We start from the raw sequence: 26,392 nt of genomic DNA, 5'->3' as shown, positions 1-26,392 counted from the left end.
GTCGACTGTGTCGAAGGCCTCAGAGAGGTCAAGGAGTAGGAGCACTGAATAATGGCCATTAGCTTTGGCGGTTAGCAGGTCGTTGGAGAGTTTGAGTAAGGCAGTTTCGGTGGAGTGTAGGGGACGGAAGCCGGACTGTAGGGGATCGAGGAGGTTGTTGTCGTTGAGGTGAGAGCTTAGGCGGGTGTAGACTAGGCGCTCAAGTTTAGATGAAAATGGGAGCAGGGAGATGGGTCTGAGGTTTTTCAGGTCATTGGGGTCCAGGGAGGGCTTTTTAAGTATGGGGGTGATGTGTGCATGTTTCAGAGGGGAGGGGAAAGTGCCGGAGGAGAGGGAGAGATTAAAGATGTGGGTGAGGGAGCGTAGGATGGAGGTCGTAGGAGTTGTGAGGGGATAGGGTCGAGGGGGCAGGTGGTGAGGCGGGCATCAGAGAGGATCTTGGAGACTTCCTCGATGGTAGTAAGGTCAAAGGTGCGGAGTGTTGGGGGGCTTCAGTATGAGGAATGTAGGGTGGGGTGGAAGTGGATGTCAGAGCAGTGGTGGGGCCATGGGAGAGGGGTGATGAGGGGGTAGTTGAGTGAGGGGGAACGGGGTTGGAGGGAGTTTGAGCAGCGACAAAGTCCCTGTGGGTTATGTTGAGGGAGAGGGGGGATGAGGGGGTAGCTGTGTGAGAGGGGACGGGTTGAGAGGGCGTGTGAGTTGCGGTGATGTCCTTGCAAATTGTGTCAATCTTGTTTTTGAAGTGATTGGCAATCTCAAGGGTAGTGAGTGAGGTGCTGGGTGGAGGTGGGGGTGGCGAGAGTAGAGAGTTGAAGGTGGAGAAGAGTCGGCGAGGATTGGAGGAGAGGGCCTTGATGAGGGTCAGGAAGTAGACTTGTTTGGCTGCGTGGAGGGAGGAGGTGTAGGTGTGGAAGGCAGATTTGTAGAGGGCGAAGGCATGTTGGGATTTGGTTTTGCGCCATAGTCGCTCCAGGGCACGACTGTGTCGTTTGAGGGTTTTGGTGTGATCAGTCTGCCAGGGCTGGAGCGGTCGGGGTCTGATGTTGCATGTGGTTAAAGGCGCTAGTGAGTCAAGGGCTGTTGACAGCGCATTGTTGTAGGCAGTCATAGCCAAGTTGGGGCAGGACAGGGGGAGGATGCTGTCGTGGAGTTGATCAGCTGCAGAGTGGAGGGGGGCAGGGTTAAGGTTGTGGAGGTTACGGCTGGTAGTAGTGTGACATTTGGAGGGGTAGGTGTTGGAGGACGAGGAGATAGAGAAGGTAATCAGGTTGTGGTCAGAGAGAGGGAAGGGGGTGTTAGTGAGGTTGTGGGGAGCGCAGCGGTTGAAGAAGACGAGATCAAGGATATTACCGTTGGAGTGGGTGGTGGATTGTATACACTGTGCAAGTGCAAAGGAGGAGGTTAAGTGGAGGAGATGGGATGTGTCTGGGTTGTCGAGGTTGACAGGGATGTTGAAATCCCCAAGGATGATGGTGGGTAGCTCAGAGGAGAGGAAAAACGGTAGCCAGGAGGAAAAGTCATCCAGGAAGCGGGATATGGATCCAGGAGGCCGGTATATCACAGCAATCTTCAGGGGGTTTGGGGAGAATAGTCGGACGCAGTGGGCCTCGAAGGAGGAGATGGATAGGGAGGGGGGGTTTGGGAGGACTCGGAAGGTGCTCTGTGGTGACAGGAGCAGACCAACCCCACCACCTTTACGACCGTTAGGCCTGGGTGAAGTGAATGGGTCCAGGTGAGACCTCCGTAGGAGAGTGCAGCAGGGGAGGTAGAGTCAGTGGGCTGGATCCAGGTTTCCGTGATCGCTAGGAGGTTGAGGGAGCGGGAAACAAAGAGGTCGTGGATGGCGGTAAGCTTGTTGCACACCGATCGGGCGTTCAGGAGTGCACATGAAAACGGGGGGGAGATTTTAGGGAGCAGGGGGACAGATACTAAGTTACGGGGGTTGCGGCAGGACGTGGAGGCGGGAGGGTGTTTTGCGGGTGAGGGAGGTGGTAGAGGGCCAGGATTCGGGGAGATGTCCCCCGCGGTTAGGAGGAGGAGAAGGGTGAGAAAGGTGGCATGGGAGCGGGATGCGCACGAGCGTGAGAAACTACTAGTGGAGGTGATCGGGTCAGTGGGAGAGTGGAGTAATAGGAGGAGGTGGTGGGTGCCGTAGAGGGGCGAAGGAAGCAGTGAGGTCTCAATATACAAATGTTTGGGAGGAGCAGAGGGATATAGTGAATGGATTTTGGGAACGGAGGAGAGGAAAATGAGAAGGAGGAGTGGAAGAGGCCTTTTGGGGAGGTGATGAGAGCAGTAGTAGGGAGATGATAGCAATGAGGGGGAGATGTACAAGTTTTGGGGTGGAGCAGAGAGGTAAAGAAATGAGATTTGGGAACAGAGGATAGTAATAAGATAAGGAGAAGCGTATTATATAAAGGTACACGGAGTGGGACTCAGGTATGTAAGAGAGGTTTCCCAGGGTGTATGCTTGCAGACTGTCAGGAATGGACTCGCCAATAGTGGTGGGACTCACCTGCCTTGTGGGTTGCAGTACCAGGACTGGCCAGCGGGTGCTCTCAACAACCAGAGGCTCACTCCGGCAATTAGCCACCACCTGGGGCTGATTGCAGGTGGTGTATTTAAGGGATGGCCAGACCTGCAGTCAGTGCCTTGTTGTACTGTTTGCTTGGCCCTGGTTTCCTGATCCTGTTACTTCTGTCCTGACTCTGCTTGAACTCTGCCTGTACTGACCTCGGCTAGTCCTGACTACTCTTGTATTGTATGTTTGTTATCTGTTGAAGGTTTGGTTCAGTTTGTTTGCACTGTGTTTATGTTTAGTTTTGCACTGCGTTTGTATTGTTAGTCTTAATAAATTAAATTATTTACTATATCTGAAGCCTGCGTTTCTCTGTGTCAGTCCACACACTTCTGGTCATACCCGCATCCCTGACACAGTCTGTCTAGCGTGCAATAGAGTTTCTTGCTGTTGTTGTGTCTTCCTGCTGCTTAAGTTCTCCTGCTTTAGTTCAACTGCTGTGTTTAACTGCTTCGCACTCCTTCAACGCAGCACTCGATCAGAAGCAGCACCCCCATCAGAGACTGTGCCCCCCATCAGTTCACTTACAGACCCTTCCCCCATGCACACCTTCAGAGAAAAGTTATAAAGCCTAAGAGCCCACAGAGCCAGAGGATGGTGGGTTGCTGCAGCTGCACAAGGAAATTTTATGGACCAGCTGGACAGCGGCAATCTGCACCACCCTTTCCTGTAAATACCCATGGAGATCACCTTATCAAGAATGCATATTACTGCTGATCACCTGGTAGACAGGATAATATACAGTGCAGACCACTCACTGATTTCTCTCTTACTGGCTTTACTACTGGACCTACTCCTGTAGGATGGAGTAGCTCCCTGCTACTTTAGGCTCCAGGGTACATGTCAGTTACACCTGGTTCTACACGTGTAGTGCCCCTGGGCCGTGTTATCTGGCTGCTTTGTTGTTGCCTAATTCCCGGAACTTGGAACTGCAGTGCCCTGTCTTCTAGGCGAGTACCTACCTGGAATTGGCTGTCTCCAGTAAACCCTAACTGATTGTTTCTTATGGAACCTGGACCTCATACATACTGGTTGTATTTGATTTGGCCTCATGTTCAAGAATCTGTACCTAAACTGTACTGACTGTTATCCAACTATCATGCTGTGTTTGCCTGGTGCTGTGCTGAGCATCACAGAGCTACTGCGACACCTGTCTCTTGCCAGCATGCTGCAGAGAAGAAACAGCTCTCTACAGAGTTCAGACTCCTTTCTTCTGGAGTTAGAGTTAGAGCTTGTCAGTCAGCAAAGTTAATGCTCCCTGTTTATGGGGGATGTTATAGCTCTGACTATGTATTCCATTGAAGTTGACTTTTTAAAGTAAAATTACTTACTTTACACACCAATCTTAATACTAAAAAGACCATTTAAAATGTACTGCATTCCCCCCCTCCCCAAATACAAAACAAAATATGGTACTCTACCCGACCACAACTATCACTCATCTTCTTCATAAAAGAAATGTTAGCTTACCTGCAAGGTTTTGGAGATTTTGGCCTTTGTAGCTTCATTGACCTGAGCCTGACGTACTCTTCCACTTCCAGACTTTCCAAGGTGTCCCAAACTAAAACCTAGATCTTCCTGATATGCATCTTCTTCGATCTAATAAGGGTAAGAAAAGAGATATTTTATGCATAAACATTACAGCCTATCTTCTAATTCAGAACTGGGAGGCATTACAGCTATTGATCTGTTCAAGTTTTTGACACAAAACACCATGATCGTATTATATTGTACAGGCTGCATAAAACTCAGCTAAAAAAACTGTACATTGCTACAAACATTTTTTAATTTATACAATATACACATTTGAATTAAAAAGTGTCTCATACACAAATATCAGTATACAGTAATACCTCGGTTTCTGAATTTAATTCGTTCTGCAGAACTTTTCGTATAGCGAAAAATTTGTAAACCGAAACGCAGTTTCCCATGGGAATGCATTGAAAACCAATTAATCCGTTCCTGAGGTCAGAAAAAAGTAAATGCTACTAAAATATCGCATGAGTTATTTTATCAAGTCATGCGGTATTTTAGTAGTGACAACCATGTGTTAATGTTTCAGCTGTTAGCGGGGTTCCCCACTGACAGCTGAATGTAAAGGAATTGCTGGCAATTAAAAAAATTATTTAAAAAATGGTGTGGAGTCCCCCCTCCAATCCACCCCCGCCACCCCCCCCCTCCATGTGAATGAGTATGGGGTACGTGGTCCCGATACTCATTCACAAAAAACAAAAACTGTAGTGAGAAAAAAGACAGAACACTGTCTTTGATAAGTCCTTTATTAACAGAAAAAACAAACAATGCCCTCTGCAGTAGATCCAATGTCAAATCACGATGTCCGCCGCCGACTCAGCTTGTCAAAGACCGTCTCCCGTCTTTTTTCACACTACACTTTTTGTTTTTGGTAAATTAGTATCTGGACCATGTACCCCATACTCATTCACATGAGGGGCGGGATGTGGGGGCCCCCTGGTTAAACGGGGCTTCCAGATTCCGAAAAGCCCCCTGCCTGCAGACCCCCACAACCACAGCCCAAGGTTGTGGGGAAGAGGCCCTTGTCAACCCCCCCCCCCCCCAACTTTCCTGACCTGCATGCTCAGATAAGGGTCTGGTATGAAAAATTTTGGTGTGGGAGTTCCCCTCAAAATTCATACCAGACCCGAAGGGCTTGGTATGGATGGGAGGTGGGACCCCACGCCGTTTTTTTAATTATGGTGCTGGTTTTTAAATGTAATTACTGTTTTTTCCCCCATCACTATAGCTCAGAAATTCAGCTGTCAAATTCCACCAGCTAAAAGAGAGAAAGTTTTATCTTAGCTTGTTTACCAAAGTTAAAAGAAACAATGTTTCCTTTTAGTTTCTTAAAAGAAACAAAGTTTTCTTTAACTCTGAGGAAAGTGACAGCTAATCCTGTGAGCTGTAGAGAAGAAAAAAAAAAGCCGGCAATTGCATTTAAAAATCAGTACCAACATACACTTTGTATTGTGAAAACAATCAGTATCACAGGAACATACAGCTGTACCTCCAGTAATGTTGTTTATCTCATCTAATGCTAAAAATGTAGCCAATAGTTTTATGGTGGTGAAACAGGACAGAAATTACAAACACAAATTAATTTGTACAAACACACCATTAAAGAGCATAAGGAAGATTATCTCTGCACACCTGTGGGACATCATATCTCACAACAGGCCCACATGACGGGAGACCTGAATGTTCTGGTTTTTAAAGGGAACTTTAAAAATGATTTAGGAAAAAGAAAACTTTTGAACCAAGAATGATAAATCTAGCTGACACAAAACATATTTGACTAAATGCAGACCTCAGCTTCCTAATTCACTATTCAACATATTTTGTGACTATTCTAACCTCTCTGACTTCCCTCCCTTCAGTTTCACAGCCCTCTCCCTGCCTCATCATACCAGCTATATACGTTTAATTACCACGGATCAGTCTTTGTTCAGTTAAAAAAAAAAAAAAGCAGAAGAAAAATACATCCCTTTAAATGGAACTCTTCACACCTGAACAAAATTGTTCTGTCCATATTGTTGAAAACAAATGTATGTAGTATACTGTAATGTTATGTGATGTTGCTGCCATCTAGTTGTTAAGAGTTATTATGCCTAGTTATATCAGGATTTGTCAGGAAGTGGTAATTTTCATATAGAGGCAGTAACCTCTAACCTGGAACTTCCTATCCTCCATTTCGTGACTGCTTCTGAAACTAGCAAGTAGCATACAGTGGAGCTCCAAGCTATTCCTGGACTTATGGTGGAATTGTCCGTGAGTACACTCACTGATGGGATGAAGCTGTTGTATAATGTTTAATGTACCGACACATATGTTTTGTTTGTGCTTATGTTGTAGTTTTACAAAGTTATTCAGAACAAAGAATACATACAGATCTGATGTCTCACGTTTCTTGACTTCTGAATTATTGTTAGACTGTCTGACTAGTGTTATACAACAGTTCAATAACGCGAAGCAGAACAGTAAAAGGACACCCACGTGGCAGTCTGAAATAAACGGAGACGCCATTACTGCAGCATGAGTCTAAGATCAGGAACAAAGTACCAGGCTGATGACACACTACCACCGACACAGCGAGGTAGGGATAACATCCCCAGCGCCCAGCAAAACGATGCACAGTCACATGTGTCTAGATCTTCACGATCTAGCAAGATGTCCTCAGCAAGTTCCTCAGCAGTTAGAGCTTGTGCCAAGGCAGAAGCTGCCTGTGTCCAGCTACAGTAGACAGAAAAAGAAGCCATGATGATGCAGGAGATAGCAGCTAAGAAAGCTGCCTCAGCAGAAAAAGAAGCCATGATTGATGCAGGAGGTAGAAGATAGGAAAGCCATGATGATGCAGGAGATCGCAGCTAAGAAAGCTGCCATAGCACAAGAAGAGGCGGAATTAGAATCAAAATTGCTTATCCTGCAGCGACAGACTGCAGTTGCAGTCTCTGAAGCAGAGGATGCTGCCTACATGGGAACAAGCCGGTCAGAAAGTGAAAAAGCATATAAAGACCCAAAGGTTCCAGAAAAACCTCTATCCTCTGCAGATCGTACAAATGAGTACGTCCAGAACCTTACTGATGTACATACAAAGGAACAGTCTCTTAAACCTGAAGCAAAGGAATTCAGGCCAAGATCTACAGACCCCCTGGGCAGGCCCAATCAACCACAAGAGGTCAGTGGCTGCCAGCAGACCAAAAATGAAGCACCAGAATCCCCTAGGAACAAAAAACAAGTGTTCCCACCACCTCAACCTAAAGATTACATGTGCGAACAACAATGTGCAGTGGATGTCACCAAATATCTCATCTGCAAAGAAATGGTCAGCTCAGGCTTTCTCCAATTTGATGACTGTCCTGAAAACTATTGGGCATGGAAAGCTTCATTTCTGAACGCCACTAGAGGTCTGAACTTACCACCAGCAGAAAAGCTTGATTTAATGATAAAATGGATTGGTAACGAGTCAGCAGAGCATGCAAAGAGGATGAGAAGAGCAAACCTGTTCAACCCTGCAGCAGGACTCAACATGACCTAGAAAAGACAAGAAGAAACGTATGGATCCCCAAAGGTAATTGAAGGAGCACTGTTGAAAAAACTTGAAGTCTTTCCTAAGGTGGGCTACAGAGACAACGTGCGGCTACAAGAACTGAGTGATCTTCTGCTAGAGATAGAATATGCCAAAGAGGATGACTACTTGCCAGGGCTTTCATATCTAGATACGGCCAGAGGCACTAATCCCTTAGTAGAGAAACGACCTTCAAATCTGCAAGACAAGTGGATGTCTGTGGGAGGTAAATTCAAAGAAGATTATTGAATCGATTTTCCCCCTTTCTCTGTGTTCTCTAGGTTTGTCCGACAGCAAGCGAAAATCCGAAATGATCCCGGTTTCGCCTTCACCACCAGCGGCAATCAATCGCAAAGACCTCACAGACCTCACGGTAAGACCTCTGTATCCACACACAAAACAGTTGTACCTTCAGAAGTCACATGACTGTCAAAGCACCCATAAGGTACATACAATAGAAAACCCAGATAGACATTGCCCAATACACAAAAAACCACATCCACTAAAGAAATGCAAGAGCTTTAGAAGCAAACCTATTGCAGAGCGGATGTCCTTCCTTAAACAAAACGGCATCTGTTTTAAATGCTGCAGATCTACTTACCACATTGTCAAAGACTAAAATAACAGTGGAATGTACAGAATGTGGCAGTGAGAGACATATTGCAGCTTTGCACCCTGGCCCTGCTCCTGCACCACTAGAGACTGTGGAACCCATGAAAGATCAGGGCAGGGAGCAACAAGAGACCCCACTCTCTTCAGTAATGTCGAATTGCACTGAAGTATGTGGACAAGGCAAGAGTGCACGATCATGCTCTAAAATCTGTTTAGTGACTGTATATCCCACTGGCAAGAGAGAAAGGGCAGTGAAAATGTATGCAGTGCTAGATGAACAGAGCAACAGATCCCTTGCAAAGTCAGACTTCTTTGATACCTTTAACCTTAAGGCAAGTGCAGTTCCATACACCCTAAGGACATGTGCGGGGACAATTGAAACCACAGGGAGAAGAGCTACTGGCTTTACCACTGAATCCTTCAATAAGAAAGTGCAGTTCCCACTTCCTACCCTAATAGAGTGTGGCATGATACCTGATGACAAAACAGAGATTCCCTCTCCAGAAGTAGCCCATCATCACCCTCACCTCCGCTCAATTGCTCACCCTTATCCCAGCTGTTGAGCCAGATGTTTCTATCCTTCTACTTCTTGGAAGAGACATCCTTCAGGTACACAAGGAGCGCCAGCAAATCAGTGGACCTTACAATGCCCCCTATGCACAGAGACCGGACCTGGGGTGGGTCATTGTAGGAGAAGTTTGCCTGGGGACAGTGCACCAGCCTGACAACATTAGTATTTTGAAGACAGCTGTGTTAACAAATGGACGCACATCTCTTCTCAGTCCCTGTCACAACAGCTTTGTCGTCAAGGAAAGCTTTGGCAGGTCAACACAACACTGGGACTCTTCTACACTATATGGCAAAGAAGAAGTCAATTCCGACATTGACACAGATAATCTAGGGATTACAGTGTTCCAGAAAACTAAAGATGATGATAAACAGGCCCTCTCTATAGAGGGGATCAGATCTTCTTACAGATTATGGATAGAGAGGCCTACCAAGATGACAGTTGGGTGGCCCCTCTCCCCTTTCGCACACCCAGACGTGTCTTGCCTTGTAACAGGGAGCAAGCCATGAAGCGTTTGCGTTCACTCAGCAAAACACTACAGAGAAAGCCAGAAGCGAAAAGAGATTTCACTGAATTCATTAAAAGGATGCTGGACAACGATCACGCTGAAGTTGCAGAACCAATTGAGACAGATAGGGAACACTGGTATCCACCCATGTTTGGGGTTTACCATCCACACAAACCTAACCAACTCAGAATAGTTTTTGATTCCAGCGCAGAGTTTGAAGCAGTTTCTTTAAACGACGTACTGTTAAGTGGCCCTGACCTAAACAATACTTTGCTAGGTGTCCTTATGCGCTTCAGAAAAGAACCCATTGCTTTCACAGCAGATGTGCAACAAATGTTTTATTGCTTTCTTGTCAGAGAAGACCATAGAGACTTTCTACGTTTTCTCTGGTATGAAGACAATGACAGACAAGGAAATTGTCGAGTACAGAATGAAAGTGCACGTATTTGGCAACAGACCCTCTCCTGCTGTCGCTATATACTGCATGCAAAAGGCTGCCCACAAAACTGCGGAGTTCTATGGAGAAGAAGCCAAACACTTTGTATTGAGGCATTTCTATGTGGATGATGGACTCGCTTCTGCTAGCACACCTGAAGATGCAATTTCCATCCTCAGTAAAGCAAAGCAAATCTGCGTCTTCATAAAATTGCTTCCAGCAGCCAAAGAGTAATGGAAACCTTCCCTGTAGCAGACAGAGCTAAGGACCTTAAAGATCTTTGCCTAGGTACAGACACCCTTCCTCTGCAGAGAAGCCTAGGCCTGAGTTGGGATCTAGAAACAGATAGTTTTGTTTTCCGAGTTTCTTCAGAGGAAAAGCCCTTTACACGTAGAGGAATTCTATCCACCGTAAAATAGCCTCTATGATCCCCTAGGGTTTGTGTCACCTGTGACAATAAAAGGTAAGGCCTTAGTTCGGGAACGGTCATCTGGGAAAAGTGAATGGGATGCATTGCTTCCAGAAGGGAGACTATGTGAGTGGGTTCAATTGACAGAATCCTTGCAAGCGTTAGAGCACCTAAAGATAGACAGATGTTATGTTCCCATATCTCTATCAACAGCTCGCAGGAAAGAACTGTGCATTTTCTCAGATGCATCCACCATAGCGATAGGTGCAGTATCTTACTTAAAAGTAATTGATGCAGAAAATGTGTGCCATGTTGGATTTGTTATAGGAAAGTCCAAATTAAGCCCTAAACCGGCCCAAACGATTCCTCGTTTAGAGTTGTGTGCTGCTGTACTTGCAGTCGAAATGTCTGAACTAATCACTTATGAACTAGACACTGACTTGGATGCTGTGAAATTCTTCACTGATAGCAAGACTGTCCTAGGGTACATTTGCAACACCACAAGGAGATTCTATCCGTATGTCTCCAACAGAGTGAATAGAATCCAGCAATGTACACACCCAGATCAGTGGTTCTATGTATCTACAGAGCAAAACCCTGCAGATTTTGCCACTAGACCTACTCAAGCAGCATGCCTGCAGAACTCTATATGGTTCTCAGGCCCATCCTTTCTGTACCAACCACACTGTAAGGATATAGACACTGCTAATGTTTATCCACTCATAGAGCCCAAAGCTGACCCTGATATCAGATTGGAAATTACAAGTTTCAGTACCAAAGTTTCTGAAGCACTTCATTCACATTGCTTTGAGAGATTTTCTTGCTGGAAGATATTAGTTAAAACCCTAGCCAGACTCATCCACGTCGCTAAAACCTTCCGGAGGGAAACCAATAGCAATCAGGTCAGAAGGTGGGAAAGTTTCCATGAACAGGTCAATCTAGAAGAACTTTCTCAGGCAAAGTCTGTTATAATTTCTTCTGTTCAAAACAAACATTTCCAGAAGGAAATTGACTGCATCACAAAACAAAAAGACATTCTCAAAACAAAGCCATCTTAGGAAGCTCAGCCCCTTCGTAGACAAAAATGGGTTGTTGAGAGTGGGTGGACGTTTGTCTCATGCCGAACTTCCAAAGGTTGAGAAAGGCTGATATACCGCATATATATTCAGTTTTTGGTGGGATAATGGTTAAACTATGACATTATAGTTTTAGTTTCAGATTTGCTAGGATTCCATTTTCCTGTTTGTGTGTTTTTTCTGCATAGCAGTTGTTACATAGGTAGTGTCATAATAAATTATGCCAGACAGGGAGTGTTCTGTCCATATTGTTGAAAACAAATGTATGTAATATACTGTAATGTTATGTGATGTTGCTGCCATCTAGTGGTTAGAGTTATGCCTAGTTATATCAGGATTTGTCAGGAAGTTGTAATTTTCACATAGAGGCAATAACCTCTAACCTGGAACTTTCTATCCTCCATTTCATGACTGCTTCTGAAACTAGCAAGTAGCATACAGTGGAGCTCCAAGCTATTCCTGGACTTATGCTGGAACTGTCCGTGAGTACACTCACCGATGGGATGAAGCTGTTGTATAATGTTTAATGTACTGACACATGTTTTGTTTGTGCTTATGTTGCAGTTTTACAAAGTTATTCAGAACAAAGAATACATACGGATCTGATGTCTCACGTTTCTTGACTTCTGAATTATTGTTAGACTGTCTTATGTATTGAACTAATGTATTATACATTAGTTCAATAACGCGAAGCAGAACACAAATGCACATCAAATACTGATCAGTATGAAAGGGCCATTTAGCCTTTTGGTTGCCAGAGCATATTTTACACATTTAAAAAATTAGTTTAGGCCTGAAGATTGCATAACCCCCCAAAACATTGTATATTTTCTGAAAGCAGACATCACCAGCTGTGCTGACATTTGCTTGTCAGCCATTGGCCGGGACCCACTGATCGACAGAAGAGAGTCCTGTGTGAAGAATAGTGCAGCGATGTGGCTGTTTTTTTTTTTTTTTCCTTCCCTGTAAAAACGGTCACATTGCTCAGCAAGAGCAGCACACAGTATACACTTTACACTTGTTAGGTACACAGTTAACCTTTTAATTGCCCCTAGATGTTAACCACTTTCCAGCCACTGTCATTAGTAAAGTTTTCACTGAGCACCGGAGATGTTGGTGTCAGTTCCTATCCACTGTCAGATTGGCCGCTACACTATCAAAAGTGGGAAGGGGGGTGGTGTGTGTAAGTAATTGGGCAGCGGCGCAGCCACCAGAATGCTTCCATATGACAGGCAGGAGTCTGGCTGTACACAGCCATCGGGAGTGTGTGCAAAACATCTTCTGTCTGGTTCATAGAAAGTATGTACATGGCAGCGAAAGGGTTAAACACACACAAAACATGAGCCAAAAATGCATCAAGCAAGACTTTTAAAAGCACAACTGAATTGCAAATGATGATGTGAAGAGTTCCATAGGATTTAAGGGGATGCATTGATCTTCTGCTTTTGCTAAAGCTTTGTGCATTAGTACTGTTTGGACCTCAAAGGAGGGGAACACTCTGAAAGGTCGTTCTGAAAAACTATATTTTAGTACAAAAAAAAAGTAACAGACAGTACTCAATTGTTTATGTTGCAAGTGCACTAATAAGGTTACAATCACCTCAAAAGGAAGAAACACAAAGAGAAAAGAATACATTTTAACACATACATGGTACAAAATACATATATCAGGAATATAAAATGCTGGAGTATTATATTCATTAATAATCCTATGTAAGATCTGTATTTCTAATTACAATGGGAGAACATCATACCTCTCCAAAGCTCATCCGGTTAGCTTGTTTGCGAATTTCTGTAAGCCCCAGTCGCTCTTTCATCTTTCGGTATCTATGATAAAAAGGCAGGTATTATTTGCATCCCCATCACCTACATAATCTATGCTTATACAGAAAAGAACATCCTTACCTGCGACCGCCACGTTTCTTCCTTTGTCCATCAAGTGGGGCTGGCAGAGGTTTCACTTGTTTAACAGGGGGAGGTTCTTGCCACTTGTCAAACTTTCTTTCAATCTCCTCTTTTAAGTCATAACCCACCTACAATGTAAAAAAACAAACACACTGAAACTCTAGACACTCAAGAGCTAGCAAATATAAAATGTAGGCATTACATTTCATGTCTTCTTCAGCTTCTGTACCTGTATGCTCCTTACAAACCAGAGCAATTTATTTTGACTTATGTGTAAAATGCTTTTTTTTGTAATACATCACAGGATAGAGTTAATTCTTAGATGGTTGGGTTATTCTCCACCTTGAGAGTGGACACTAACACATAGCAAAAAAACGTCACTGCTAGCAGTGCTTCAGTTTGGTCAGCAAGCATTACTGGAGTGAACCAAAACTTGGTAAACGTGTGTGCAGAAGACCAGGTGAAAGCCTTACAGCCCTAGGAAACCTAAGCCTAATGTTGTAAAGCCCATGAAGCACAACACTTCTGGTGGAGTGGGGTTTAACAGGTAGGGTGGAGACATGATTTGGTGAATCCACCACCTTGCAATTTTGGATCCAGAGGCAATCTGTACCTTCTGGGAACCTTTAGGCAAAATGATCAGCTCAGATTGTCAAAACAAGGCAATAGCAGCGAGGTAGGCTCACACAGCCCTAACCAATTCTAAGCAATAAAGAGCAATCTCCTTTGGATGGTTTGGAGATGGATAAAAGGGAGGCAATCCTGCTTAAAGTGAAACACAAAGACCATCATAGACAGGAATGAATTATGTGATCTCAACACAACCTTGTCTTTGTGAAACAATAGGCACCTTACAGGAAAAAAAGTGCAAGCTCAAAACAACCTCCTAATCAAAATTACAGCCACGAGAAAAGCAACCTTGTGTCACAGGAGAGGGGAAGAAATTTCCTGAATGGGTTCATGCAATGGCCTCTGAAGGACTGACAACACCAAGGTGAGATCCCCAGGAGACAGTGGGAAGGGTACGGGTAAAACAATGTGAGCTAAAACCTTACACAAAGCTTTGACCAAGGAGTGGGGAGCCAATGGTCTCTGAAAGAGCACAGCCAAGGCAGGAACTTGGCCTCTTATAGTACTTATGGCAAAGAACTTGTCCAGTCCTAACAAAAGAAATAATATCCATGCCACAAAGTATTTCCTGGTGTGACGATATTGTTTTTCATACCAAGCACAATACCCTTATCAGGTGCTGTGGTAAATCTTATTATAAGAAGACTTTTTGGACTTCAGCAAAATGAGAATCACTGAATCCTCAAGATCCCTATCCCTCAGGACTTGGGCGTCAACAGATAAGCTATCAAAGCCAGCCACTATGTATCAGATTGGAACACAGTCCCTTGAGAGAGAAGGTCCAGACAGTTCGGTAGGGCCCATAGAGAGCCCACTAGAAGTCTGACTAAGTCAGAGAACTACGCATCCCTGTCTCAATTCAGTGCAATGAGAATCAATGGAATGCCATCCCTGCCTATCCTTCCAAGCATACAAGGCAGGAGTTTAAAGTGAATGTTAAGGGATAAGGTTTATTTTACTATACTGTATTCTATGTAAGGTAAAAAAGCCTTCTGCATGCAACTTCTCCCTCAGTCCCCCTAAATACATACTGGAGCCTGATCTTGATGCAGCATTGTGCAGGAGAGCGGAGGCTGTCTCTGCTCTCTCATGCCTCATTGGCTTAGATATAGCAGCGGGAGCCATAATCAGAGCCAGTGACAAGGAGTGGGGGGGGGGGGGGGGGTTTGGAGCCGAGCCCAATTCTCTGTCTCTTATAAACACACAGAAAGAAGAGAAGTGAGTACACATGCGCGCCCCCATTGTACACTCCCAACAGATAGGTCTTGGGCCTAACCTACTAAACAAAATTCTGGCTCTCTATAACTGTCAACAGTGCAAATCCATTCTAATGGCCTCCTTTCTGAATCTTTTCGTATTCATAATGGTACTCGACAGGGATGCCCCTTCTCACCCCTATTATACTCACTATGGAACATCTTGCCACAGCCCTAAGACAGAATCCTGACATATAGGGCATCCAGTTGAGCCAATTCCAATATAAAATGTCACTTTATATGGATAACCTTTATTAGTATATGTATGTATGAATGTGAGTTAGGGACCTTAGACTGTGCACCTCTTGAGGGTTAGGGACTGATGTGAATGTACAATATCTGTAAAGCGCTGCGTAAATTGACAGTGCTAGATAAGTTCCTGAAATAAATAAAATAAAGAAATAAATTATATGTCACAAACCCGCATGTTTCACTCCCCTCTATTGTCCTTAATTGTCCTGCCTCTGCCACTTTCATCTCGACTTCGTTCTAACTTTGCATTCAAATGGCAAATCAAAAGCTATTAAAATACCTAGGGATCCACATACCCTCCTGTCTGTCTGCTCTTGCAGATCTACCGTATTTGCCGGCGTATAAGACGACTTTTTACCCCTTGAAAATCTTCTCAAAAGTCGGGGGTCGTCTTATACGCCGGTATACGGCATACTGACACTTTTTAGGGGGGCGGCGCGTTGCCGCCGCCGCCCCCCCTTCCCCCAATGGAAGGGACACTAAGTACAGGGGTGGGCAGCGGCTGTTTCTTACCTGGTTCCGGTCCCACGACGATCCGGTCCAGGAAGCGCGGCTGTGCCTTCAGTTCGGCCACTGGATGTTCGTGCGGCTGCTCGGCTCCGCCTCCTCACCAGTGATTGGCCGCCAGAACTGTAGCTCAGGAAAGGCACACAGGCGGCCAATCACCGGCGAGGGGGTGGAGCCGAGCGGCCCCGCGAAAATCGAGTGCAGGACCAGCAGGTAAGTGGTCAGTGTAGAGGTGCTGCTGCAACCACATATGCTGGCTGCAGCAGCACCATACGAGAACAGGGTCAGCAAGTGTCAGTGGGAGGAATAGTGCCCCATCATTGGTGTCACTGATACCAATGATGGAGCACTATTCCTCCCACTGATACCAACGATGGGGCACTATTCCTCCCACTGACACCAACGATGGGGCACTATTCCTCCCACTGACACCAACGATGGGGCACTATTCCTCCCCCCCACTGACACCAACGATGGGGCACTATTCCTCCCCCCCACTGACACCAACGATGGGGCACTATTCCTCCCCCCCACTGACATCAACGATGGGGCACTATTCCCCCCCCCCCCCTGACACCAATGATGGGGCACTATTCCACCCCCCACTGACACCAATGATGGGACACCATTCCTCCCACTGACACCAATGATGGGGCACTATTCCCCCCACTGATACCAATGATGGGGCACTATTCCCCCCACTGATACTAATGATGGGGCACTATTCCTGCCACTGATACCAATGATGGGGCACTATTCCCCCCACTGATACTAATGATGGGGCACTATTCCTCCCACTGACACCAATGATGGGGCACTATTCCTCCCACTGATACTAATGATGGGGCACTATTCCTGCCACTAATGCCAATGATGGGGCACTATTCCTGCCACTGATACCAATGATGGGGCACTATTCCTGCCACTGATACCAATGATGGCGTCACCACGCCTAGAGGTCTGGTAGAACAGATGAAATATGGCCTTGGCTTTACGATTGCATATGTAAGAGAGTACATCTAAGTTAGCAAAACTTGTAACCAACAGATTACTTGACCCTTAAGGCATATAGTGCATACATAGTGCTCATTATTGACAAAAAAAACTCAAAACAAAAAAAAAAACCCCCAAAAAAAAAACAAAAAAAAAAAAGAAGAGGAGGGTGAAAAAACAGGAATAAAGGAAAAAAAACAGAGAAGGCGAGATCAGAGCGTAGATGTAGCAATAACCAAATAAACACTATGGTATGTAAAGCAGTATACTCATACATTCATATCATGGGGCATAAACATTCTTGACCAACTATACCATTTCAGGTCAAATTTCCCCGTATTTTGGCATTGAAGAGCCACTGCTCTTTCACAAATGTAATTCGAATTAACTCTATGGATTTAATAGTGGATGAAGCGCTCAGCCATGAGGGTAATAAACTAATTAAACTAGATATGAACAAAATAATGCATAAAAATAAAGTGAAATAAAATAAAGTGACTAGTGCTCCATATAAATATAAATATGCAAACAAAACAAAATTATACTAAATAAATATAAATACAAAATCTCAAATACATAGATATTTATATAGTGAAAGTGACTGGTGCTTCAAATCAATGAAAATGTGCAAGCAAAACAAACTACCAGTCTTCCACCCAGTGGATAAAACTGGTACTAGGTGTACACAAACTAAGTGTATAAAAAGTGACAAGTGCCCAAAAAAACTAAATATATATATACAAATACACACAATCATGTATATATAAAAAACCGTAAATTGATACAAAGTGAACAATCACTGCCTAAAGTGACAAGTGTTGAGTAAAACAAACAATCAAAAAAGTCCAGATTAAAGTGCAACAATCGTGCTAACACTCTTTTGATGTGAAATAAATAAAATACTAAATGCTTTTCCACTTCAAAATTTTGTGCTCAAAAAAGGTGTCACTCTAGTGCATATATCCTCCAGTGGCTAGAGTGCCTCCTCATCTCCTTTATTCGACCCCTAAGGGTCACAAATCATATAAGATGTTCCACCCCGATTGGAATCTTTAACTTCCGATAATACTGATGACTTCACAACACCTTATCTATCACTCCAATATCCACTCCAAATGTATTAGGCATAGAGAGACTCAGCAATATAATATCAGGGCCACGGAAGGGTAAACAAAGAGAAATACTTCCATAGTGTAGTATGTCAATATATTTAATCAAAAATGCCAGATAAATCACTCACATGGTCCAAGTACACAACCCACGGATTCCCATATGTTATGGGTGTACTAAGGGACTCAAGATGGCAAAAAAAACGGAAATGCGTCACCGGAACTGCGTCACCGAGCTCCACCCGGAAATGACGTCACTGCGCTCTACACGTTACACCCCGAACACATGGCTTCTTCAGGATCTCTATGGATTACTTCTAGGATGGTGGGAATCCTCACTGATTTCCAGGCAGCAGTGATAGACATTCTAGCAGCGATAAGTATATGGCCAACAATTGTTCTATACTGGGCAGGGAATAAGTGCAATGTAATATTGAGGAGCGCTAGATGAGGCGTCGGGCTAGTTATGCCAGAAACCTGTGAAATGAGAGCACAAATCTCCTGCCAAACATTTTGTATGTAGGGGCATCCCCACAGAGTAGATTCCCTTCCTCCCCACAATTACTCCAGCGTAGGGGTGACACATTGGGATACATTTTAGCGAGGTTATAAGGGGTAAGGTAGCTATGGTAAAGAATTTTTAGAGAGCAGTTCCGATGATTTGTGCATTTAGTAATACATAAGTTATTGCCCAAGGCAGCCTCCCATTCATCTTTTGTGAAAGACCTTTTAAGATCTGCTTCCCAGCTTCTTATATTATGGGGAATATTGAGATCATTATCGTAATGTAAATAATTATAGAACCATGAAATTTTTAATCGAACAGGATTAGTCATGGCATGCCATAGTTGGAGTCAATGTCAACCCATGTCTTTGGATTCAACCTATGATATCCTTTAAGCTGTAGAAGGGAGTGTAGACCTCTACTTGGGTAGCATTCCCTATTTCAGTAAGAGTATTGTAGCCCAACTCTTGTAAAGGCCTAGTGTTGAGGTTAGGAATAAAATATTCATACGCTGAGCGGGGTATATCTAATCTGGATCTTAGGAGAAGAGGGGTTTAATTTATTTATGCCAAATAACCATGCCGCAAGAGACGCAGAAATAGATGGAGAAAATGTATTGAGGAGATTGTAATGGAGACCTTCAGGCTTTAGCATTGGCTAAATCTGCTAATATCAGACTGCTGATTTCTCAATTTGTACCCATAGTTTTTCTGATGGAGTGAACCACTCTGCGAGTTGGTCCAAAATAGAAGCATAGTAATATCTAGAGAGCACTGGAAGACCGATCCCCCCTTTAGACTTATATTTAGTAAGGGATAGAAAAGAAATTCTCAGTTTCCTCCCGTCAAATATATTTCCTAATAGCCACCTCCAATTTATTAAAGTAAGCATGGGGGATAATAATTGGAATTGTTCGAAAATAGTATAGTATTTTGGGAAGAATCAGCATCTTAAAAGCTGCTATTCTACCTATCCAATATGTTTCAAATTTATCGAGTCGCTGTAACTCCTCTAAAACGGACTTATATAGCTTTTCGAAATTGTCTTTGAAGGTATTAGAAACTGGAGATCCCACTCAGTGCTTTTCCCTGGGTTATGAGTCCAGTCAAAAATTCTCGCAATTATCACTGCTTTATAATATCTCTTGAAATCTGGGAGTCCTAAACCACCTCTCTCTTTAATTCTAGTCAGCGTTTTATAACGTATTCTAGGTTTTTTATTCCTCCATATAGATCCCAACATCATTTTTCTAAGTAAAAGTAAAGTTTTTTAAAAAAAACCTCTGAGAGTTTAATTAGAATCATTTGGAATTTACCATATTTTTCGCTCCATAAGACGCACTTTTCCCCCCCCCAAAAAGGGGGGAAAATGTCAGTGCGTCTTACGGAGCGAATATAAAGCGGCCGGTCCGGTATTTCTGCCGCCACCATGTCAGAATACCGGGCCGGCCGCTCAGCTGTTCTCTCCTGCAGGGCCTTACCTGTTCCTCACTCCAGAGCTGTACAGTCTTCCCGCGCTGCCTTCTGTGACAGCCGGGTGCCCACTGCGCATGCGCTGCACTTTGTGAATGGTGCGGTGTCTTCTGGGACACAACACAGGTCCCAGAAGGCGCCTGGCCATTCACAAAGCGCAGCGCTTCTCGCGCATGCGCAGTGGGCACCCGGCTGTCACAGAAGCAGGAAGAAGAGGGAAGGACTACACCGCGGAAGTGGGAACGGGTACCTGTCAAATTCAGGTACCCGCTCCCCCTCCCTCCCCAAAGATCAGCAGTCTCTGGTCATCACCTGTACTGTGTCCGCAGTCTCTGGTCATCCCCTGTACTGTGTCCGCAGTCTCTGGTCATCCCCTGTACTGTGTCCGCAGTCTCTGGTCATCCCCTGTACTGTGTCCGCAGTCTCTGGTCATCCCCTGTACTGTGTCCGCAGTCTCTGGTCATCCCCTGTACTGTGTCCGCAGTCTCTGGTCATCCCCTGTACTGTGTCCGCAGTCTCTGGTCATCCCCTGTACTGTGTCCGCAGTCTCTGGTCATCCCCTGTACTGTGTCCGCAGTCTCTGGTCATCCCCTGTACTGTGTCCGCAGTCTCTGGTCATCCCCTGTACTGTGTCCGCAGTCTCTGGTCATCCCCTGCACTGTGTCCGCAGGTCTCTGGTCATCCCCTGCACTGTGTCCGCAGTCTCTGGTCATCCCCTGCACTGTGTCCGCAGTCTCTGGTCATCCCCTGCACTGTGTCCGCAGTCTCTGGTCATCCCCTGCACTGTGTCCGCAGTCTCTGGTCATCCCCTGCACTGTGTCCGCAGTCTCTGGTCATCCCCTGCACTGTGTCCGCAGTCTCTGGTCATCCCCTGCACTGTCCGCAGTCTCTGGTCATCTGTACTGTGTCCCTGGTATTTTCCCTGTACTATGTCCGCAGTCTCTGGTCATCTCCTGTACTGTGTCCACAGTCTCTGGTCATCTCCTGTACTGTGTCCACAGTCTCTGGTCATCTCCTGTACTGTGTCCGCAGTCTCTGGTCATCTCCTGTACTGTGTCCGCAGTCTCTGGTCATTCCCTGTACTATGTCCGCAGTCTCTGGTCATTCCCTGTACTATGTCCGCAGTCTCTGGTCATTCCCTGTACTATGTCCGCAGTCTCTGGTTATTCCCTGTACTATGTCCGCAGTCTCTGGTCATTCCCTGTACTATGTCCGCAGTCTCTGGTCATTCCCTGTACTATGTCCGCAGTCCATTGGTTCAGAATATTTTTTTTCCTTGTTTTTTGCCTCTAAAACCTAGGTGCGTCTTATGGTCAGGTGCGTCTTATGGAGCGAAAAATACGGTATATAAAACTTTGGGCACAATTATCATTTTTATCAAATTTATACGACCCATCCAAGACGGATTTCCACTCCCCAGCCTCTTCAACTCCTCCTTAATCTCATTTAAAAGTGAAATATAGTTAATTTTATACATATTTTTAATTGAAGCAGACAGTTTTATCCCAAGGTACTTTCTCTCTCTCTCCTCTCTCCAAACAAAGGGGAATTCTTGTATATTTTCTTTTTCACTATTTTTAAGATTTATATTTAAAATTTCAGTTTTTGTTGGGTTAATTTTTAAATTTGATAATTCCCCATATTCCTTCAGTATTTTCATAAAATTTGGAAGTGATATCCGAGGATTTCCAACATAGAACATCAAATCATCCGCGTAGGCCGCTACCTTATGTTCTCTGTCTCCTATCTTTATTCCCTTTATGTTCTTTCTTATCATAGACAGCAGTGGCTCCAACGATAGGACATACAGCAGTGGAGATAGAGGGCATCCCTGTCTTGTTCCATTTGACATCCTGAAAATCTCTGATCTTCTTCCATTAACCATAATAGCGGCTGTAGGCCCTCTATATAAGTTACCAATCCACTTCCTCATTCTATCCCCCAGCCCTATCACCTCCAGGGTGTCCATCATAAATCCCCAACTCACTCTATCAAATGCTTTCTCAGCGTCAATTGACAGTAGTACTACTGGGGTTTTCCTATTTTTATCTTCCTGTATGAGCAACAATGATCTCAATCCATTGTCTCTACCCTCTCTTCCCAGGACAAACCCCACCTGATCTCAGTGTATCCATTCTGGCATCAAGACCTTAAGTCTATTTGCCAGAACCTTTGCATACAATTTAGTATCTACATTCAACAGTGCAATTGGTCTATAACTTGCACACTGAGAGGGGTCTTTATCTTCCTTATGAATTAAAACTATATTAGCCTGTAAGGACTCTCCCTTTATTTCCATCTCAAATCCCAAAGCATTCATATATATCTTCAATTTGGGTATTAGCAACTCTTTATATTTTTTTATAGTATTTTACAGTATACCCATCTGGGCCCGGACTTTTTCCCACCGCAGTGTTTTTTAATGCTATTTCTATTTCCTCTGATGTAATTTCTGATTCTAAGGAGTTCAATTGGATTTCATTTAATTTTGCTAGACCTGCATTTTTTAAATATGTTCTTTTTTCTATGTTTACTATATCAGCTTTATTGAAAGTGTCCTGGGGTATAATGTTATATAGATCACTATAATAATCCTTAAATACTCTAGCAATATCTTTAATGGAATGCACCATTTTACCCTTAGAATTTCTTATTTTTTCTATATAATTCCTATTTTTCTTTTTCCTCAAGGCCCTCAAATATTTTCCTGGCCTATCTCCCCATCTATACCTTTCACTTATTACTTTGTTAAAGACTCTTCTTTTTTCCTACTCTATTACCTTCTCTAATTCTTCTTTCTTCTTTATTATTCACTGCATTATCTCTTTAGATGTTTTCCTTTTATGAGCCTGTTCAAGATCGAATATTTCATTTAAGAGTCTATTAATCTTTTCCCTCCTTTCTGTTTTCTTTTTTGCCCCTATTGCAATGAATTGTCCTCTAATATGGGCTTCCCACACTGTTACAACCGACACTTCCGCTGTATCATTCTCTTCGAAAAATCTTTTCATTTCTATCGCAATCTTTCGATCGATCTCCTCATCCAGAAGTGCCTCATTCATCCGCCAAACAAATCCTCCTCTCTCCTCTCTACCCCATCTTGACTTCATTGCAACCGGGGCATGATCAGAAATAGAACTTCCTCCAATTTTTACTTCTACCACAAACTCTATAAATTGATGTTCTACCAATATATAATCCAATCTAGAGTAAGTCTCATGAACATGTGAGAAAAATGTATAATCTCTATCTTTCATATGCCTAATTCTCCATATATCTACCATTTGATATTCATTCAACGTTTTCTTTAATAATCTCAGGGACCTGCTCTCCTCCCTCCTCACACAAGAGGTAGTATCCATCCGTAGGTCCATGCAGATATTAAAGTCCCAGCCACTATCAAGCGACCCCTTTCAAAATCCATCAGCCTCTTCAATACTTCCCTCGGGAATATCTCCGGTTTCTTATTTGGGCAATATATACTAGCCACTGTACACTCAATTTCCTGCAACTTACCCCTCAGAAACAAAAACCTTCCCTCTGGGTCTATTATTCTCTTCTCCACCTCAAATCTTATATTTTTTGCAAAGCCTATAGCAACCCCTTTTGCTCTTTTAATATGTTGAGTCCACATAATACCATGTCAGGAAATATCTAGTCCTCAGCCTGACCTTCGACTCCATCTCTAAGTGTGTCTCCTGCAAAAAAAACACTGAGGATGTTCTATGTTGCAACTCCTTAAATAATCTAAATCTCTTCCCAGGAAAACTCAGCCCCTTTACATTATAGCTTACAATTGAGTACTGTCCGTGATACTTTTTTTATTTGCACTAACATACAATTTTGAGGACAAGCTTTCAGGGTATGTCCCCTTCTTCAAGGTCACGGACAGTACTCAATTGTTTCTGTCGCAAATGCACTAATACGGCTACAATCACCTCAAACATTATAGGTTACAAACTGAACTTCTTCCATGTTAACCCGCTCCTCTTATCTCTCACTTTCCTTCACCCCTCCTCTCCCTCTCTCCTCTCTTTTGCAGAGTATTACCCTCCCTACCCCTCCCCCCCCCATACCTCACCCCCCCCCCCCCACACCACCACCCCCAGGCTTCCTTTGCCTTTGGATCATGATCCACCTCTGATCCCACCTTAGGGGTTCGGCTCCGCCCATGACCGCTCACCCCCCCCCCCCTCCTCCCCGGTGTCCCCTTATCTATTGACTCTCTATTTCCTCTTCTAACCAGCTGCCACTTTCCTTCCCCAAAAGTACATAACTCTCCCTCCTCCACTTCCCAACCCGGTATCTCTAGTCTCTGCAGTCCAAGTTTATCACAGCAATCTTCCATATCTTCCAGAAATCTTAAAATTGCTGTAATTCCATCTCTCCAACCGATTAAGCTCGCTGCACGTCCCCATCTGTATTTCACATTATATCTTTTCATCACTTCTAATAGGGGTTTCAGGGATCTCTTTCTTCTCAGAGTCTCTGCTGTTAAGTCCGCAAATATTTGAATATTTTTCCCTCCATATGCAATACTTGTTCTTCCTTTAATCTTTTTCCATATCTCTTCTTTATCTCCATAATTATGGAATTTAACAATTATATCTCTTGGTTTTTCTGATCCTTTTTCTTGTTGATACGTCCCTATCCTATACACTCCATCCAATTTAAACGTCTCCACATCCGGTTTATCCATTATGGAGTTAAAAATTTTGCCAATTAACTCTTTTAAGTCTTCCCCCTGTGTCAACTCTGGGACTCCTCTTACTCTAAGATTATTTCTCCTTTCTCTGTTTTCTTGTTCTTCCATCATGTAAAGCAGTCTTTTTTGTTCTTTTCTATCATCTATTTCTCTAATTTTGGGATGATTTGGGCATGAATTTGAACTTTTTCCTCCATTTCCTCCACCCTGGTTAACAATTGCCCCAATTTTTCCTGAATTGTCCCCATCTCTTGCTTTATTGATTTTTCCTGGTTTTTAAACATCTCCGCCATTTCCTTTTTATTAGGTATTTGCAGATCTCTTTCAATTTCTCTTGACTCATTAGTCATTGACTATTAGTTGTTGACTATTATATACCGGTCCCAGGGAAAGTCTCGGACTATTATCCAGACTTATTTCCAATTCGCTTTTTTTCACTTGCTCCCTGAGATCTTTCTGGGGTAAAATTTCCTTATGACGCGTACTTCTTAATCGTACCAGTTTGGGAATTCTTAGGCCCACTCCCTTTGGTGTTTTTACCTTTCATTTTATTTTTTGAAATTTTATTCTTATTTTAAGAACTCTTCTTCCGCTCCTCCAGATCTTCAGACCCTCCCTAGGAATCCCCTATTTCCTTATTTCAAATTAGATATTAGATACAATGTCTTATTACAGGCACAAGGAGATCCAGTGCATAAATCCAATGTATATAAACTCCAGTACATAAATCCAGTGTATAAAGAGTGTATAAGAAGACCTGCAGAAAACCCGCAGTTATCACTCACCCTCCACGTTGGAGTATCTTTCATAATGCAGTCCTCTCCTATAGCCGTCTTCTCTTAGGGGGATTCCTATGGGTCTCTTATAGCTTGTCTTCACATCAGTGTCCTCCTTGAGTTGGAGGTGGTATGATGATTGGGGGGCGGTATGAAGATTGGTGGTGGTATGGAGGTTAGAGGTAATATGGAGATGGTGTGGAGATGGTATAGTGTGGAGGCGGTATGCCGGCGTTCCACCTTCCACTGATTCACCGGCTCACTCGGATGCCTGGACGCCAAGCAGCTTCTCCCACTCCCGGAGCTCCCAGAGCTCCTCCGCGGCTGCCCACGTCGCTGTGCTGCTACGTCTGTCTCCTAGGCAACCCTGCGCCTCCTCCGAAGCTGCCGCGAGAAACCCCAGGAAACCCCCAGGTGTCTCTCTCCAGGCTCGCCGACACGCCGTCTCCGAAGTCCCTCTCCAGCTGGGTAAGTCTCCACTCACCCTCCGGTGCAGCTAGTCACTCTGATGGGGCCACATATTTAAGCAGGATTATATGGTTACCTGCACAATATAGAGGACTAGATGTTAACACAAGTGTGTACACTTCTATTGTTTTAAAAGTTTGGGAAATGTTACACAGACAAAAGGGATGGGTTTTTAATTCACAGTTAATGCCACTAAGGAATTCAGAATATTTTGCTCCTGGGAAGGAAGATATCACAGGGAAATGGATCATAAACAGGATGCGTAATTGAGAGATATAATGGTGGGTGAGGAAATAGGATCATATAGAGAGTTGGAGAAGAAAAAGGGAGAGGTTTTCAGCAGAATGGACGAGTTACGATATCATCAATTGAAATATTTCTTTGGGAGTCTCCCAAAACCTGTGAGAACTAGAAAGGAGTGGAATCCATTTGAAAGATTATTAGAAACACGGGGAGATGGGAGACACGGAGTTGCAAAAATATATAGAATACTAACGGAATTAGACACTGGCACAAAACTAATATATGTAGAGAAATGGGAAAAAGAT

General features: G+C 43.9%; 1 protein-coding gene across 1 annotated transcript in view; it reads right to left on the bottom strand.

Moving 5' to 3' along the window:
* The window catches only part of LOC149440987 (U4/U6 small nuclear ribonucleoprotein Prp31), a 210,285-nt gene that overhangs the window by 35,321 nt on the left and 148,572 nt on the right, over nucleotides 1-26,392 (bottom strand). Inside the window, exons 7-9 of the mRNA XM_089657906.1 lie at nucleotides 13,172-13,299; nucleotides 13,021-13,093; nucleotides 4,049-4,177 (exon numbers count right to left, since the gene is read on the bottom strand). Of these exons, the coding sequence (XP_089514032.1) occupies nucleotides 4,049-4,177; nucleotides 13,021-13,093; nucleotides 13,172-13,299 (330 nt within the window). The remainder of the gene's footprint in view (nucleotides 1-4,048; nucleotides 4,178-13,020; nucleotides 13,094-13,171; nucleotides 13,300-26,392) is intronic.

Source organism: Staurois parvus, unplaced genomic scaffold (assembly GCF_062004578.1).
Source record: "Staurois parvus isolate SC_StPar_1 unplaced genomic scaffold, SC_StPar_1.0 ptg001040l, whole genome shotgun sequence".
NCBI lineage: Eukaryota > Metazoa > Chordata > Amphibia > Anura > Ranidae > Staurois > Staurois parvus.
Note: the sequence above shows the minus strand (reverse complement) of the source record. Positions and strands in the feature narration are given on the sequence as shown.